This window comes from Lipotes vexillifer, unplaced genomic scaffold (assembly GCF_000442215.2).
Source record: "Lipotes vexillifer unplaced genomic scaffold, Lipotes_vexillifer_v1.1 scaffold708, whole genome shotgun sequence".
Lineage (NCBI taxonomy): Eukaryota > Metazoa > Chordata > Mammalia > Artiodactyla > Lipotidae > Lipotes > Lipotes vexillifer.
The window spans coordinates 1,133,931-1,152,108 of NW_006781346.1; the positions used below are offsets into that span (position 1 = coordinate 1,133,931).

The 18,178-nt window shown below is 46.8% G+C and overlaps 1 protein-coding gene across 1 annotated transcript in view; it reads right to left on the bottom strand.

Moving 5' to 3' along the window:
• The window catches only part of HKDC1 (hexokinase domain containing 1), a 42,280-nt gene that overhangs the window by 14,128 nt on the left and 9,974 nt on the right, over positions 1 to 18,178 (bottom strand). The window contains exons 3-12 of the mRNA XM_007454570.1: positions 16,478 to 16,626; positions 16,256 to 16,375; positions 12,396 to 12,491; positions 11,200 to 11,299; positions 8,818 to 9,001; positions 5,769 to 5,924; positions 4,200 to 4,433; positions 2,827 to 3,131; positions 1,079 to 1,224; positions 866 to 985 (exon numbers count right to left, since the gene is read on the bottom strand). Coding sequence (XP_007454632.1) covers positions 866 to 985; positions 1,079 to 1,224; positions 2,827 to 3,131; positions 4,200 to 4,433; positions 5,769 to 5,924; positions 8,818 to 9,001; positions 11,200 to 11,299; positions 12,396 to 12,491; positions 16,256 to 16,375; positions 16,478 to 16,626 — 1,610 coding nt within the window. The remainder of the gene's footprint in view (positions 1 to 865; positions 986 to 1,078; positions 1,225 to 2,826; positions 3,132 to 4,199; positions 4,434 to 5,768; positions 5,925 to 8,817; positions 9,002 to 11,199; positions 11,300 to 12,395; positions 12,492 to 16,255; positions 16,376 to 16,477; positions 16,627 to 18,178) is intronic.

Consider the following 18,178-nt stretch of genomic DNA (forward strand, 5'->3'; position numbering starts at 1 on the left):
CGTACAGAAAAAAAAAAAAAAAGGTAAAACAAACAAAGCAAAAAATAGTGTGTACATCATGGGGACATTGACTGGATTACACAAAATCTTAACAAATCTTTGGTGTCACTCTTATTATTGTCATAAGCTCTCTGGCTGACTTGCTGTGCTAACCAGAGTTCTCTCTATAAATTGAGGAGTGGTGTCGTGCTTTTATGCCAGTCCTGTAAGCTTGGTTGACATAAGCCTATCAGAGAGCAAAAGAGAGTACTCTGTTCTCCATAAGCTGGTGAATGGTGCTTTTATCCAAGAATTCCAAGAAAAATCTTGTGATGTACATTTCTAAATTATTATGAATAATTTATTAAAATCATTATCCATGATGTTCTTCAATGTCAACTAGGTAAGTGCCTATGTGATAAACTCCTGAAATTCTAATATCAGGAAAGAAATGCATTTCTTCTGATGCACTGGTATGCTTTTGTTCATCAGACAATAAAAACCCTACAACCTATTGCATTTCCCTGTTTACACAGGAAGAACCAGGTAATGTTGTAGACTAAGAGTTATAACTGGCCTTAATTGGTCGTTACCTCTTCTTATCTCTCGATAATATGATTTGACCTCTCTTTTAACAGTAGCCTTATCCAAGTGTCCCTTTATTGTATACTATACTAACTTATTTTGTAAACTTCAATCAAAGAAACAATAAAAATGAAAAGGGAACACAGTAAATAGAAAAAAATTAAATGGTCCAAATTCTCGATCATGTCTCCCCAGCTGCCCTGAACCTGAGACCCCGAAATAAAATGAACAGTGACTCAGGGCTGTCTCGAGCTTCCCCAGGTTTAGGAGGGAATGGACCCACCAGGCTGGGCCGTCTTACCTTGTCAATGCTCGCCTGCCTGCAGGGAAATGAGAATGTGAAGCCCAAAGGCAGCTGGGCTCCCTTGAGGCCCATGTAGTCCAGGAAGTCAGCGATGCACTGCACAATGTGGTCAAACAGCTGCAGGGAGAGAGCGGCAGTCATGCCAGGCCTGCACTGTACAGGGTGGCAGGCTGGCACCTCGGAGTGCGGATCCCCCTGCCCGGCACTTACCTCCTCGCCAGTGCCCTGCATGATCTCCAGGGGGATGGCGAAGATCTTGTTGTACATTCGCACTGACCTCCGTCCGCTTCTGATCTTCATCAGGAGGACCCGGAAGTTGGTTCCCCCCAGATCCAGGGCGAGGAACTTTCCTTTCTCTGTGGTGGAGAAAGCGGGGGCTGCATTCCACCGGCACGCACCGAGCAGGGCCTTGTGTGCAGGCATTGGGAGGAAGAGGTGATGCTGAAAGTGAGCAGATCCAGAGCCTGCCAGCCTGGGGCTCATGGGCCAAAGGGGTGTGGCGGTCACCAAGCACAGTGTCAGGGCACTGGGCAGGCATCCTGAGCCCATCTGAGGCCAGCCTGCTTTTCTTGCTGTCTGGTAAAGGCCACACATGATACTTATGCTCAGGGAGGCTCTGAGGGTGAATCCAGGCCAGGCTACCTGACTACAATGGACTCGGGAAGGTGCTTCCATCCTGTCATATGGCCTAGAGGAGCTGTTCATCCTGAGCATGAAATGATTCTTCTGTCCTGCTCGCCCCTTCCCTGGATTCTTACACCCCCACCTGACTAATAAGAAACTGTATCGAGTCTGACGCCCATCACCGTCCAGGGCCCCCCAGTGCAGTGCCTCTCGGTTTTCTGACATTGCAGAGCATGTCAGTCTGTTCTGTGTGATTCCTCACCTCTCTCCCTGCCTCATTCACTCTGTTCTAGCCACACTGGGCATTTTGCTGTTCCTTGAATTTGCCAAAGACCTCACTCTCAGCCAGTTCTCTTACCCCTGATGGTGGTCTATTTTTCTTCATAGCCCTGTCATTACATGGCATCACCTGGCGTTTATTTGTCTACTGTCTGCCAGCCCAACAGAACTTAGGCTCCATAAGGGTAGGGACTGTGTTTTCTTCACTGCTCTGTTACCGTGCTTACAACAGAGCCTGACAAGTAGCAGGTGCTTAATGAAACTTTGAGGAATAAAGGCAAAAGGATAAAAGTGATGAAAGAATGAATAGTTGAATAGTGTATTTTACTGCTGTTATTGTTTTCCCACCAAGTAGACTCAAACGATACTGGCTCTAGAAAAGATCTTTGTTGAGAGATTCCAAGTACAACTGTGTGACCTTGAGTATGTCACCTAACCTCTCTGAGTCTCAGTTTGGGCATCCATAAAATGGGAATCATTCTCTTTATAAAACATACAGAGTAGTTGTGAGCACAAAATGAAATTAAATGTTCAAAAGCAAATTAAAGATATGAAGCATTTTACAAAGGTCATTATATCTGGGTGAGACTCATGAGATTCAAAGAGGTGGAGTAACCTGTCTAAAGAACTGACCTCACTGTTTTGTGGCTACCGTCAGACGAGCAGAGGACCAGGAGAAGGATAAAGTATCGGAAAAGTCAGAGGCAGAAAGTGAAGAGAGGGGAGAGGAAGAGAGCCAAGCCCCAGGAGAGAAGAGAGCCAGAGAAGAGGGTGGAAGACAAGCCAGACACTCCAAGTGTCCAGATGGTAGCCCCTGGGAACAGCATCTGGGTCTTCACACACATGGAACCTAATTTAGGTAATCTTCACTGCCAGTGCCGTGGATCAGCCAAAGCAAACAGATTGAGCAGAGTACTAACCTTCTACCCCAACCCTCCTCCCTCCATTACAGACATGAACCCAAGGCTCTTGAAACAAAAGACCTAACTGGATTTAAGGAGTTTTGATATGAGCTCTGGGTGGCCCATCAGAGAAGGGAGCTGTGCATGGCCCACCTGTGCCATCTGGCATCCCGCAGACGTAGGTGGGCAGCATCTTGACCGTGGCCAGCGGGTGGGTGTCCCTCTTCAGCCCGTACTCGAGCTCAACCCGCATCTTGTCCCGAATGCCCACAAGTTGCTCTTGGGTCAGCCGGAACAAAGCCAGCACCTTGTCAATCTGCTTCCGCTGGGCCTGCACGCGGGAGGCCACTGCAGTCACCATGGCGGCCCCCTTGGTGCTGCCACTCTCCGACAGGAGGAAGCGGACGTCACAGTTTGGGACCAGTTTCCTCACCACCTTGTGCAGGCGTTTTGGGTATCTGGAGGTGGAGGGGGGATGGCAAAATATGTAAAAATCATAAAGGCCCGGGCCCAGCCAATAGAAACAGACACAGGTGTAGCAGAGGAACAGGCTCCTGGGGAGACCTGCTGGGCCAAGGCTCACCCCTTCAGTTGCTGGATGGAGGGGGAAGATGGGGGTGAGTAGGGGTAGGGACCAGGGCAGCTGGGACAGTGGAAGGGACACTTGGAAGGCTCAAAGAAGTGGTTATTTTATCACTAATATTATAAGCAGTAGTGCATGTCCACACATAATGTATTGGCTGAACATCATCTCTGCCCAAAGGGGAAGGGTTCTTTGCCTAGCTCTTCCCAGGTGTACCCACCTGACTTCCAATAACACCTCTGTTAGTCAGAGGGACTTTTGTGCTCCCTCCTTCTGGGAAATTCTCATTTCCCTGTTTGTTTACTGTTTGCCAACCCAACAGAACTTAGGCTCCATAAGGGTAGGGACTGTGTTTTCTTCACTGCTCTGTTACCGGGCTTACAACAGAGCCTGACAAGTAGCAGGTACTTAATGAAACCTTGAGGAATAAAGGCAAAGGGATAAAAGCGATGAAAGAACGAATAGTTGAATACTGTTGTTTACTGCTGTTATTCTTTTCCCCCCAAGTAGACTCAAACGATACTGTCTTCCTACTGGTATCTTTCATGTGGACTTGGCAACCCCTGCCATCCTGATTTTCCCCCATTTATAACTGGATGTATCTTACTTTCCAATCTTACCACATAGCAAGTATTTAATAATAATAATAATGGATAGATAGATGAATAGATGGATAGACAGATGGATAAACACATGGCTTTGCTAGTTGGGCGACTGGTTTTAGCAGAATATTCCTTTAAGAATGATCCCCTAAAGCAACCCAGCCAGCTAGATGAATGTAATCTCTGAATTCACTCCTTCCCCTGTAATCTCAGAACCACAGAAGGCAGTTGGGTCCAGCAACCCAGAGAAGCCGCGTAGTTTAGAGACAAAACTGGACTCGGTTCCAAGCAGACAGACTGGACTCATTTGCAGGGGGTGTGGGCCGGTGGCCAGCACTCACTGGGGGTGGATCTTGTAGAGTGTGCCATCCATGCCCACCGTGGTATGGAGCCGCACCAGCTTCTTGTTCTCCCGCAGGCGTGTTAGGATGGCTGCCAGGGCTGCTGCACAGAGATTGGCTGAGCGGAAGGAAACGATGGTGCAGACATGCTGGACCGCGATGCAGTCGGCCTCTGAAGGCTCCAGGCCCAGATCCGTCAGGATCTCTCTTGTATTAGCCAGGCCTTCTTTATACCTAGCCAAGGGATAGGAATGAGAGGACCACACTTCTCCATCCCGTGGGAGTCCCCCTCAGAGAGCCAGCATTCCCACCTCTCAGGACTGTGAAAATAAACAGCCTGGCACATAGTCATGTGATAATAATGACGATTTCAACAATGATCACGGCAGCCACTATTTATTGCACACTATGTGCCAGGTGCTTGTCTAAGGACTTGACATGTGTTAACTCAGCCCTCACAACAATCCTGGGGGGAGTACTGTCATTATCCTATTGCACAGAAGAGGGATCTGAGGCACAGACAGGGTAGGTAACCTGTCCACAGGCACAAAGCTGGTAAGTGCAAGGGGCAGGATTTGAACTCAGGCAGTTCGATTACAGAGCCCACCCTTTTAAGCATCCTGTGCTATACTGCCTTTTACAGAAACTCAGTCTCTGTCAAGCTCTGCATAAACACAGACTCTGGAAGTCAGATGTCACCCTGTTGAACTCAGAATCCAAGCTGATTGCAAAGCTCAGGGCAATGCCAGGGTTTCTAAGCCTGAGGAACAGGATCCTGGGTCGACTGGGGCCAGCCACCATCACCAGTCAGCTCCCCACTGCACACCTTTGTGTGAGCCCCCTAATCACCAAAGCCAAAGCCAAAGCCAAAGCCAAAGCCAGTCCCTGACAGTACCAGGTAGAGAAGGTTATTGCTATAGCAGGAATTCTTAACTTGGATTCCATGCTTGGGTTTTAACGGGTCCAAGGATGCCCTGATATTATAAGCAAAATGGTGTGCAAATGTGCATTTTGGGGGTAAAGGGTCCAGAACTTAAATCAGATTCTCAAAGGGGTCTGTGACCCTAAAAGAGTTATGTCACCAGGCTTCCCTGGTGGCGCAGTGGTTAAGAGTCCGCCTGCCGATGCAGGGGACACGGGTTCGTGCCCCGGTCCGGGAAGATCCCACATGCTGCGGAGCGGCTGGGCCCATGAGCCATGGCCGCTGGGCCTGCGCGTCTGGAGCCTGTGCTCCGCAACGGGAGAGGCCACAAGAGTGAAAGGTCAGCACACCGCAAAAAAAAAAAAAAAAGTTATGTCACCACTTCAGTGAGGAAAAAGGTAACAAAACATGAGGAGGGTGCAGACCTCCAGACAGCAGAATCCCTGGCTGCTGAAACCAACAAGAAGCCACATGTGAGGCATGGCAGGCATTGCTAATCCACCCGAAGCTGTGTCCAGGTATGAAATCCTGTGAAGAAGGAAGATCTGGTTCCTTCTGTGCACCACCACCACGAGCACACCACTCCTTGGTTGCCCACCCTAACCCTCTGCAGAGTCAAGGTGGAAGGGACCCTGCCAGCAGCTTACTTCTCCATGGCAGCCACATGCCGTGTTTCAATCTTGCCCTTAATGTGGAGAGCGGAGGATTTCTTGCCGCCAAACAGGAGGCCTGCCTTGGCCATCTTCAGCAAGATGAGCCTGACGAGTTCACCTAAGTACAGGCCGCTGATCATCTTCTCAAACCTACAATTTGGTGAACAGATCAGTGGCAGCAATGCCTTTGGTTATGCAGCATCCTTTCCCAAAGCCCATGAGCCACAGCCCATGGTTTGAAGCATGAGTAGTGGAAGGGCCTCTTTACAGGTCAGGAGGCCTCAGTCCCTGTCCCAGCTTGGGGTACCCTTGGGAGCCCACTCATCCTCTCTGAGCTACATTCTTCTCACCTGTAAAAGGCGAGGACTAAACTAGAGGAAACCGAAGATTCTTTCCTGATCACAAAGTGCTTGATTCCAAAAATCTTTATCTCAAATCACCCTTGGCCATGGGGGTGCCATTCTCATATTAGGCATAAGGAATCTCAACTTCAGAGACTTCAGGTACTTTCCCAGGATCACCAACCACAGCATGACAAATCCAAATTTCAAATGTTTCCAACTCCTACACATGTTTCTGCCCAAGAGAGAAACATGCTGTGTCTGTGAGATGGGCTTGGATAGCTCCAGAGAGGTTCTACAATAATATGGATGAAATATCCCACCAGGCTACCTACACCTGGACTCTCAGTCTGCATACAACAAGCAATTACTTACTGTTTCCCAAGTAAACTATTAAATATAATTTTTATTCTGCAAACATAAGATACAAAATCAAGGACAACCTGTTTCCTAATCAACTTTATCTATTTCATATAAAGTCTTAGAACATTGCAGAAACAAGACAATCAAAAGAAATCCAGGTTGGGTTTGGGGGAGTGGAATTTATTTTAAGTGAAATGGATAGGATGAGGATGATAAAGTCCCCAAAATGGCACCACTTCTTGGGCTGTGGCTGCTCTGTGTCACCAGTGAAATGGGTGTGTGCTGGGGACCAGGTGCATCCAAAGCAGAAATTTGCTCCCCAGGTATGCACTTCTAGTGTTAAGTGGTTTCTAGGAGGTACTTAAAATATTTATTCACCAGGGCTTCTTGGGAAAATGGTTGATTTCAGGGCTGCGGCTGGGAAAGTGCATGGTGAGCCTAGAGCATCTTACTGTGCCAGAAAATAAAGAAGTACTTAAAGAGTGATGGAATCATGTCAAAAGGACACAGGGACTAGCTTGAAGGCGCTTCCACTGGCTAAATCTGAAAAGAATTTGAATATCAAAAGAAATATAGGGCTTCCCTGGTGGCGCAGTGGTTGAGAGTCCACCTGCCGATGCAGGGGACATGGGTTCGTGCCCTGGTCCGGGAAGATCCCACAATGCCGCGGAGCGGCTGGGCCCGTAAGCCATGGCCGCTGAGCCTGCGCATCCGGAGCCTGTGCTCCGCAACGGGAGAGGCCACAACAGTGAGAGGCCCGCGTACCACAAAAAAAAAAAAAAAAAGAAATATAATAGGAAGGAATTATAACCCATTAAATAAAAAAAAAATCCATATTAGTATAAGTAGATAAATGGAGGAGATAGGAAAGCTCTTACTTATAGTAGAATAACAACTAATAACCTACAGGGAATGATGGATCTAGAAATTCATCAATAGATGCTAAAACTAGAGAGTGAAAGTTTAATGAGAAACAGGATATTTACATAGTCTCAAAGTATCTCTTCACCAGATACTTATTCATTATAGAGAGAATAATAATAACCTTATGGTGCAGAAACCTCTTTCATATCCCCTTAACCAAGTGATCTGAGTCAGCATCCCCAGTAAGGAACAAACATGTGCTTCCAGATCCGATGCCCAGGGGAGGACACACACCACTTGTGTGATAGTCCTGCCAAAAATACATCCCCTGAATCTAATCATGAGGAAACGTCAGACAAATCCAAGTTGAGGGACATTCTGTGAAATAAATGGCTTGCATGCTTGAAGATCATGAAAACCAAACAGATATTACAGAAGATTAAAGGAGGCTAAAGAGACACGGCAGCAACATGTAATGTGTGATCCTGGACCTGGACCAGGACAATTTTTTTTTTTTTTAAAGGACATTAGTGGGGCAGCAGGTGAGTTTTGAATAAGATCTGTAAATTAGAGATTAGAACTGATTAAGTGTTAATTTCCTAATTTTGACAATTATACTTTAATTATATAAGAGAATGTAATTCTTTTCAGATAATACACTCTGAAGTATTTAGGGGTGAAGGGATATTATGTTTGTGATTTTAGTCTCAAATGTTCAGAAAAATAATTTTATATAGACATATGTGTATTTTATGTGTCTGTGTATATACATATACACAGAGAGAGAATGTTACTATTAGGGAATTTGAGTGAAGGGGAATTTTATACTATTTTCACTACTTTTTTGTAAGTCTGAAATTATTTTTTAAAATTTTAAGCGTTTTTTCATTCAACACTTATTTTTTTAACAAACACTTAATGAACTGCAATAATGTGTAAGACCCTATGTGTAGAAAGGAAAGGAAAATCACAGGTGTAGCCGCCTTCCGGGAGCTCAGCAAACAGGCAGAGCTGAGGCAGACCCTGAACACTTATACCACAGGTGAGTGTGGGATGAGAGCAGAGAAAGGCTCGGCAAGACCTGAGACTGAGAGGGACTCACACCAGGTGCTGCATGATTAGGCCTCGGAGAAGGAGGGGTCGGGGCGGAAGGGGAACACAAATGAGGAGTGTGTGCTTCCTCAGGCTGCACTGGTTTGTTCTGTGGCCACTCATCCAAATGCGCCAAGAAGGCAGGACACCTAGTTCAGTTCACAGCTGTATCTCCCCTACCTCTGGACTGAATTCGAATCACTCAATTTCCTTGGCTTTCATTTTCCTCATCTGTCCAGTGAAACTGAAATACAAGCCTTGATTCATAAACTCCCTGTGATGGGTAACGAGTCACAGCTAAGAAGCCTCCCAGGTATACAGCATACCTGAGTAAGTGGACATTTACTGGTGCCGATGCCCAGATTACAGCGCAGGGTACTCACAGCTGCTTCCCGGGGTTCAGAGAGCCGAGGTCCAGCTCCTGGTCGAACTCGGTGCGGATGTCCTCCAGGGCCCCGTCGTCCCCGAAGGCCCCCCACTCAGTGTTGATGCACATCCTCCCTTCGTCGCCTTCCACCAGCTCGATGTTGCTCATGTCCTCCATGTAGCACGCGTTGGTGCCGGTGCCTGGACGAGGGATCAGGGAGAAAACAGAGACGTGAGGGCTCCCAGCTGGACAAAGACAGAGGGGACTCTCAACTGCCCAAGAGTCCTCTGAACGCATCACAAAGTGCTTTTGATCCACTCCGGGGGCTGGTTCTCGCTGAGGGAAGCAGCTTTTGGCGAGCTGGGGAGTTCATGAGGAATAAAGCTGACATGCCAAGCCTACACTTGCCAGGGTGTTAATGGTTTGCTGTTATCAATGGAGTCAATTGTGACGCAGTCCCTGATGAATATGTATGAAAGCTGACAGTATATTTACTAAGAGGAGGATGAGTTAACCAAACTTCGTAAATATATTAAAAAAAAATCACCGACCCACAGTAATATTTTTAATCCTTTCCCTATGCTACTTAGCTTCTATTTGATACTAAAAATATTCCTTACTCATTGCCTGCCACAAATTGTTCCTAGCATAAGCTACACCCTTATCTTTGACAGTGATTAGCTATCACATAAGAAAGCAACATGCCATTATTCAAACACAAACTCACTCCAAGGAAATACCTCAGACACTTGAGTAGTGGTGAGTGGCTGCAGATAGGCACAATTTGCAGCCAGTAGCTTTGGGACCTATTGGGATAATGGAAATGTGCTAATTGGATTGTGGTGATGGTTACAAAACTCTATAAATTCACTAAAAATCACTGAATTATATAATTAAATGAGAGGATTTTATGCCTCAGTAAAGCTGTTTTTGTTTTTGTTTTTGGCCACATCGCGTGGCTTACGGGATCTTAGTTCCCCAACCAGGGGTCGAACCCAGGCCCCCAGCAGTGGAAACACGGAGTCTTAACCACTGACTGCCAGGGAATTCCCCAAAAAAGCTGTTTAAAAAAATATTTTTTTTAAAGTATCTTCCCCTGGCTGATACTCTGGTGTCAGAATTTTAAAGCCAACATGAGAAATAAGAGATGTAGAGAATCAGAGTGTAACAGAATATTTGGAAAAAGCTTTTCTCGGAAAAGCACAGACACTGTTTAGGCATGGCACCCAATTGGCAGGTTACCAGACACAGTCGCTAAGACACACACAGTGGGCAGTAGCAGATGCCATGACAGACAAGCGCCAGGCCCATTCAGAGGTGTGGGGCTCCAGAAACAGGAAGGCAGATCAAGCCCCTCCGCTGTAGAGATCCTGCCCTTTGGGAAAGTCAGGCTGAGGAGAGTGAGTTGGAAATTAAGAAAAAGCAATTCAGAAAACTTCCCCCAATAGTGGTAAAGGAAAAGGGAAGCTGCAGGGATGTTTGAGAACAGCCTATAAACCTGGTCCATTTGGCCTTACTGTCCCCTGCACAGTCTTCTCATGGACCCCTCCAGGAGAGCCCCTCCCAGCTCAGGTGTTGGGACCACCCACCAGACACCCCCGCCGCGCTGCGGCCTCCCTGGTCCAGGCCCACACGCAACAACGAAGGCCCAACGCAGCCAAAAAATAAATAAATTTATAATTAAAAAATAAATTAAAATGCACACCCCACTTATCTATCTGCCACACAAAGTCCTCCCGTGCCCTGTCTCCCCTGGGGTAAAAGCCAAAGACCTTCCAGTGACTGTGCTCCGTGTCCTAGGCCACCTGCCCAGTCCTGTCCACTCTCTCACGTGAAAGGCCTTCTACCCTCAGCCTCACTCGCTTTGATTCAGCCTTTTAGGGTTTCTCGAGCACCCCGGACTCATTCCCACCTCAGAGGCCACAGGGACTCTCTTCCTCACCAGCTCTGCTTCGCTCCCTCTTTCTCATCACTGAGGCCCCTGCTCGAATGTCACTGCTCAGCAAGGCCCGGCCTGACCACCGCACCACAGTCACTCTCAGTCACATCACCCTGCTTTATATTCCTTATCATACTAACCACCACCTGAAATTATGTTACTTGTTTAGGCCTTTTCGGTCTCTCACCCACCTCCGTGCTGAAAGCTTCATGAGCACAGGAACCTTTGGGACTCTCACCACTGAGAATCTGATGCAGAGCACAAGGCCCGGCACACAACGGGCACTCAGTAAACACTTGTTGAATGAATGCGTATATTAATTTTCCATCTCCCTATGTTGCTTCTTCTAAGTAGAAAGTGCCAATAACCTTCCCACAGAATTTACTCAGAGTTCCCCGAAACTAAGCCCCAAACCAACCCCTTTCACCCTCCTCCACAAAGGAAGTCAAATTGAGTTACCAATGATGACACCAACTTCACAGTAGGGATCATCATAGGCGCACGTCATCATGGTCCCCACGGTGTCATTGACCAAAGCCAGGATGTCCACATCTAAGTCCTGCTGGAACACAAGTCCCAGAGGGCATCAGTGGGTGGGAGGGAGGTGTTATCCGTTTATGTTTCCCCACAGAGGAAGCAAAAGCAGTGAAGGTGCCTGGTTGAGACAATCTCTAGATCCTGCTTTCTGGGCCTGCCTGTAAGGAATAAGGCCTTTGTCAAGGTTCAGGGGAGACAAAGAGCAGCTGGGAGCTGAATAGTGGAACTCATGCTCCTGCTCTGCGGGTGAAAGCCTCTGAGCAATGAAAATACGAGGGATCGATCACCAGGACTCCAGCCCATGTTTGAGGGACCCTGAGAAAAGCATGTTTATCCTATAGGAGCAATAGCGTTTCCAGGAGAAAACACCAAAGTCCTTGCCCATGGGGACATTTTAACTAGCCTCAGCCAAGTCCTCTCCGTGGGCACCACCATGGGTTTCCCGCTCTACCAAGTCAACGTGGGTTATTACACCATGGTTCCACAAGGTTTGGGGGAGCATTTTAAAGTGAAATGAAAACAATAAGAGAAAAACAAAGGGTACAAAAGAACATGAGAGCACTTTTAAAGAGAAAAAAGAGTGGAAGGGTATACATCAATATATTCCTCATGCTATCATGGTAGCAAGTCATTTGGGTACTTCTCAGCTCTGCAAGGAGCATGTCTTTCTTTTATAGTTCTTTAAATTATCATAATGTATTCAACAAACAGAAATACTCAATGAGTAGAGAGTGGAAAGTGGGATCAAGAACCAGACAGCAAAGAAAGTGACCTTTTAAGCCTCAGAGAGGCAAGGTGGCAGTTGGAGCATCACACACAGCATCAGGTCTAACCAAGACCCCCGAGGGGCTGTGGCAGCTGGGGAGGCCCCAGGGAAGTGCGGGTCACCCTTCAACAGTGATCGGAACACTCTCCACATGCCAAGGCTCACAGGTGGGTTTATCCAAATCGGCAGCATCTGTGCTACAGTGAGAACTTCCCTAAGATCAAATCCATCTCTGATTCTCCTTTGAGGGCAGGCATGTAGGAGATAACCCTCCTCCACATCCTCCCCTCACCCCCGCAAGAGAAAGGGGCTAGAACTGGGAGACCTCCCCACGCGGAGATGGATTCCTTACCTTGTGTTTTCTCATAGCATTGGTCAGAGAGCTCACTACGTCTGTGCCCTGAACTCCCCGCGCCTTAAACTTCTTTGTCCATGAAAGCAGGACACCCTGGGGGAAGATTTCAGATCCAGACAAAATAAGGAAGGCACTCAGTTCTGAAACTGCAGAAATTTCATGCTTAAACTGTATCCCCCTGTGGCCTTCTCTTCTTTAAGCTGAATCACACCAATCCTTTCAACATTTCTCCAGAGGCCTTTTCTAATAATTTTGACATGTTTATTACTCTCATCTGAGCAGTTTAAAACATAATACATAGGGGCAGAAAGAACAATGGCAGCAGAGTCAGAACACTTAGATTCATAAGACATTGTCCAAGTCATTTAACCTCTCTGAGCCTCAGTTTACTCATCTGTAAAATGGAAACATCACTTCCCTGCCTCTGTCACAGGACTGCTCTGATAGAAGTACCGGCATACGGTAGACGCATGATGTGTGCAGAATGCCTGGTTTGCAAGGTCCACAAAGCAGAACTGACATGTTACCTTGTAAGACTCCCTCAGGGACTTCATTTCAACTTAGAAAAATAGTGCTCAATTTGCATTATCAATTATCTGCTTACAATTGGTGTTTCTCAAGAGTTTCATGTCTAACATAGCAAATAATCACAGAATTTTTCAGACTGGAAGAGAACTTGGAGATTAAGAGACTTGCCCAAGGTCACATAGTCAAGAGGAGCTGAGCCCAAACTTACTGACTCCCTGACCATCCCCACCCCCTCAGTTTATGGATAAAGCAGCCAAGCTTTAGAGAGGAAGGAAGCCGTTCCAGGTGTCACAGTGAGTGAAGGACAGAGCCCAACTGGAACATAGGTCTCTGACGCACCCCACCCCCCCAGTGACCAGGTTTCTCCCTGCCCCACAGCGCTACCTAGTGGTAGCTCTAAATTCTGCCCTCATGGGCTATGGTAACATCCCTGCCCCACCAGACAGAGGATTGAGAGATTGTAGGGTGGTGTCCCCCCAAAAAGGATGCTAGGGACAACGTGGGACCTGTTGGGGGGAGTATATATGGGGGAGTGGGGAATAAATGCATGTGATATATTGTTAAGTGAAAAAAAAGCTATACATACATCTACATATTTTTAAATTACACATACAGTATAACACCAGCATTTAATATAGATATGACTGGAAGGAAAACCCAACAATTCTAGTAGGGCGTATCTCTGAAGGTTGGGATTAGAGGAGATTTCTATTTTCTTCTTTAAACTTTTCAATTCCTACCCTCTTTCCTCTCTCTTCTTTTTCCTACCTTGAAAAAGTATTACCATTTTATCATCAGAAACACACACACACACACAAAGAAATTTCTCTTTGGCTAAGACTTTTCCATTCCCTCACTTAAACAAAACAACAGCAACAACAAACTAACATCCTCCTTTAATTCCAATGCCCTGATCTTTAATCATTTTTTAGTTTTACAAAGAATCCCCCTTAGCCATACCTCCTCATAAGAAGTCTTCCCCTTCCCACCTCCTTCTGCACTTACATGGCTGATCAGACTCCACCTTCTCCAAAGCCCTTATTTTCATGTCATAAATCTACATCTGCAGCACAATCACGGTAATAGCTATGCCCACTCTCGGTTATTATTACTAACGCATTTCCTTGTGGCAGAAGCTTTTCTACTTTAGACTTCACTGAAAGGCAGCTTGGGAGGATATTTTATAAAATGCAGGTTATTCAACTAGACTTTGAAGAGAAAAAGTTTTTCCCTTCCTCGATATAATCAAGCCACCCTTGCCTCGTTTAAATGTCGTCTGAAAACCCTCATTGGGATACAACACAAAATGGGTCAAAATGCTTTCAGGCACCTGCTGGCATTTTAAACATTCTAGACCTGTGTCTTTTTGGAAAGTCAGTGTGGTCAGGGAGTTTGTGAGCTTGGGCTGAGCCATTCTTGGCTGTGTGGCCTTGGGTAAGTCTCTTAACCTCTCTGAACTGCACTTTCTCAAATATAAAGTGGAAATAATTATATCTCCCTCATACGATTGCTTTGGGATTTAAATGAGGTTATACACATAAAGAGTTCATCAGAGTGCAAGACACAGTGTCAAAATCTGAGATACAGTCTATCATCACCATCATCATCATCATCATCATCATCTTCCTTCTTCTTGAGGTCTCTGTTCCTAAGCTCAAATAAGAGGTGTTTAACTGTTTGGTGAATTGAGGCCTGATTCCTGACTCCTCCCACTTTCCCTACTGACTCAGGGGACCTCTGCTCTTCCAGTCTACAAACACAAGCGAAGCTCCACCTGGCCTCTTCTAACATTCCCTGAAACCTTCTTCACACTATTTTTTTCTAATTCTTTCTCAAGAAAATAATTAAAAAGTAAACCTCAGCCCATCTCCCATATAGACAGATGATGGCAAATTCCCATTCAATGGAATCTAATAAATGATTGATTGCACCTTTCAATTGTCAGATAGTTATCAAATAGCTATTAAATATAAGACATTGTGCTAGAGACCCTGGGGATGGAGAGGAAGAACAATATAAAACAGTGCCTGCCCTCCAGAAACATCTGTGGAATTGGGGGACAAGGTACAAAAGAATGAAGAGACAAGTTGTATAGGGACAATTGTCAAAACATTGCAGCTACCATTGATCCACCAGGCACAGTGCTCAGCGCATTACAGATGCTTCGTCTAAGCTTCACCTCAGCCCAGCAAGTAGATATTATCCTTGTTTTACAGATAAGAAAACAAGGGACCCAAGAAGTTAAGTAAATTGCCCAGGGGACACAACTTGCTCTGAGCCAGGATTCAAAGCCAGGTCTGTGGGATGTGAAAACCCATTCCCTTCCCACTATCCCATTATCAATAAGTGGCTCAAGCCAACAATATCAAACACATCCCAAGTCAAGGTGGTCCATGAATTGACTATGAGCTGGGTGTCACGACCAGTCTGTGCAGCAGGAGCTCACAGACCACCACCCCAGGCAGGAGTGGCCTGCGGAGACCTGACTTGTGACAATAACCCCCTGGTCCCAGAAAGCTCATTGTCCTTTTATATGGCCCCTTGTTTATTGTCACAGATTCACATAAGATCAGCTTTGCCTTCTCCCTGTTTAGCCAAGTCTTAGCCAAAGAGAAATTTCTTTGTGTGTGTGTGTGTGTTTCTGATGATAAAATGGTAATACTTTTTCAAGGTAGGAAAAAGAAGAGAGAGGAAAGAGGGTAGGAATTGAAAAGTTTAAATTGAAAATCTGAGGCACACAGAGATGGATTACCGGAGACTCCAGCTGGCTAGTGGCACAGCTGAGACTATACATCTCAGGTGCTGGGTCTGTCCAGTAACACTGTCACTCCAGTGACCCCACCTCAGTCCTCCTCCTAAGCGCTCACTGTAGAGGGAGACTCCCCAAGTCTTCCCCCTCTTATTCTAGTTAGCTGTGTCAATGCTTCTGAGAGTGGTCACCAGACCAGCAGCATTCGTATCACCCAGTAACCTATTAGAAATACAAATCTAAGGCCCCAATGATTAAGAAACTCCTGCATGGGGCCCAGCAATCTGTGTTTAACAAACCCTCCAGGGATTCCAACACAACCAAGGTCTGAGAACCACTGAGCTTGGTGGTGAAAACCATTTTGTTCCCTGTGCTGTGCCCCTAGGAAGTGTAAAATCAAGGCAGCCGTGTTAACATATTCCCTGCCTCACAATTCCACCTCACTGTTTAAAAAAAAAGAAAAATCAAACAAGAAAACTCCTGCTGATCTCTCCTGTTCCCAGCCTGACCCCTGCACGTGCCATTCTCCAGCCCCAAACCCAAATCCTATCCAGCTCCCCCTCCCTTGCACCAGCCTTACCTCTTCTAACTTAGTCTGTTTGCAGGGAAAAGAAAAGGTTAGGCCAAGAGGTAATTTCTTCTGCATCAGGTCTTTGGTTTTCATGAAATCTGCCAGACAGTCAGCTACGTATTCAAACAGCTGCAGAGAAGAGAGAGCACAGGACACGGGGCTAAGGCACGGTCACCCAGGAACTTGATGCCAAGGCCTTCCCCCACCTTCACAGAGCCCCTGCCCTGCTACCTCTGTGCCATTCCCTCGGATAATTTCATTGGGTGTTGGGTAGAACTGACTCTCCATCTGGACATTTCGTTTCCCCTCTTCAGAGACTTGCACCTTCAAGACTCGAAACTTAGATCCTCCAAGATCCAGGGAAAGAAACTCCCCGTTTTCTATTAAAAAACAAAGCCAAAAAAGTTATCATTTATTGAGAGTCTGCTAAATAGCAAGCTCTGTGTTCGAAGTTCGAACTGTAATAAATGTCATGAAGTCTCACAACCACCCCACAAGCCAGGTATCATTATGCCCATGCGCCAAGACTCCAGAAGTGTGGCCGTTGATTTGTGCCCTCCAAGGGGCAAAGCTGGGGTGTGACCCAAGTCTGCCTGCCTCTGCAGCCTCAGCCCTGCCCACTGGGCCATCCAGTAGGGAATAAACGCGTTCATCTGGAGAGGGCAAATGTGAACTCCCTTCATGCAGGTGGTGTTAGGAATGGGTCTTGACGGTGGAGCTTATTCTAGCCCACCACAACCCTGGCAACAGGGAGGAGAGAGCTGATACTCCGGAAAACGGGCATACGGCAGAAAAGGCAGGGGGAGTGCAGGGAAGAGAAAGCAGCCCCATACGAGCCTCAGTCTTATGGGCAGAGAGGAGACACTCCAGGAGGGAAAGGAGACAAGAACCAAATGCTGGTCCTTAAGGAGCCAAGGATGCTTAATATTTTGGGCCAGAGCCACTCCAAAAGGAGAAAACGTAACCTGACTGAGTCCAGTATAACACAGATGCTATTAATAAAAAGGTGGGGGGGCTTCCCTGGTGGCGCAGTGGTTGAGAGTCCGCCTGCCGATGCAGGGGACGCAGGTTCGTGCCCCGGTCCGGGAAGATCCCACATGCCGCGGAGCGGCTGGGCCCGTGAGCCATGGCCTCTGGGCCTGCGCGTCTGGAGCCTGTGCTCCGCAACGGGAGAGGCCACAGCAGTGAGAGGCCCCCGTACCACAAAAAAATAAAATAAAATAAAAAAAAATAAAAAGGTGGAAATGACACATGTGTTGGGGTGAGGCAGCCCACCCTGATGACTTCAACTCAGATTTCAGCCACAGTTCCTGTCTAGGACCCTGCCAGTATCTTCAGCATCAGCCACAGATATGGGACAGGAACTCATGTGTGCAAACCCTTGAACCAACAAGTCTTTGTATAGAATTGTCTGTGCTGGAAAAGTGGCTGCATGTACCAGGCATGCTTCATGACATATGGCCAAGGCACGTGTAAGTGAAACTCCGTGACCACAAATCTGGTCACCCAAGTGGCCTTTCTTTGGTACCATGTGACCCTAAACACAGCTGCATGAATCTAAGGAACCAGCTGGCCATTCAGATTCACTCCTTGTGAAATGTGAAATCAAACATAGAGGGAAATTGCTAGTAGGTGGTAAAAACTGAAGTGGAAGCATCCTAAACATCAGAGGTAGGCTGAGTAGCCAAGGTGGCCACATGTATGTAGGCTGAAACCGTGGAGGAAAACTCCTAAGTTCCAGTTCCCTTGAAGCCTGAGTGCACCACGGTTCCTGCCCTCAGATTCCCACAAGGTCCTGTGTGTCTCCCTTTTGGGTTTATGTGTCCTTGTACTACAAGCCTCCTTTCCTGACCTGCCTTGACTGGGTTTCTCTGTTCCTAGCAAGCAAGGAACTAGAGGCAAGCCCTCCCAATGGCGTGCAGCACCGCTCTT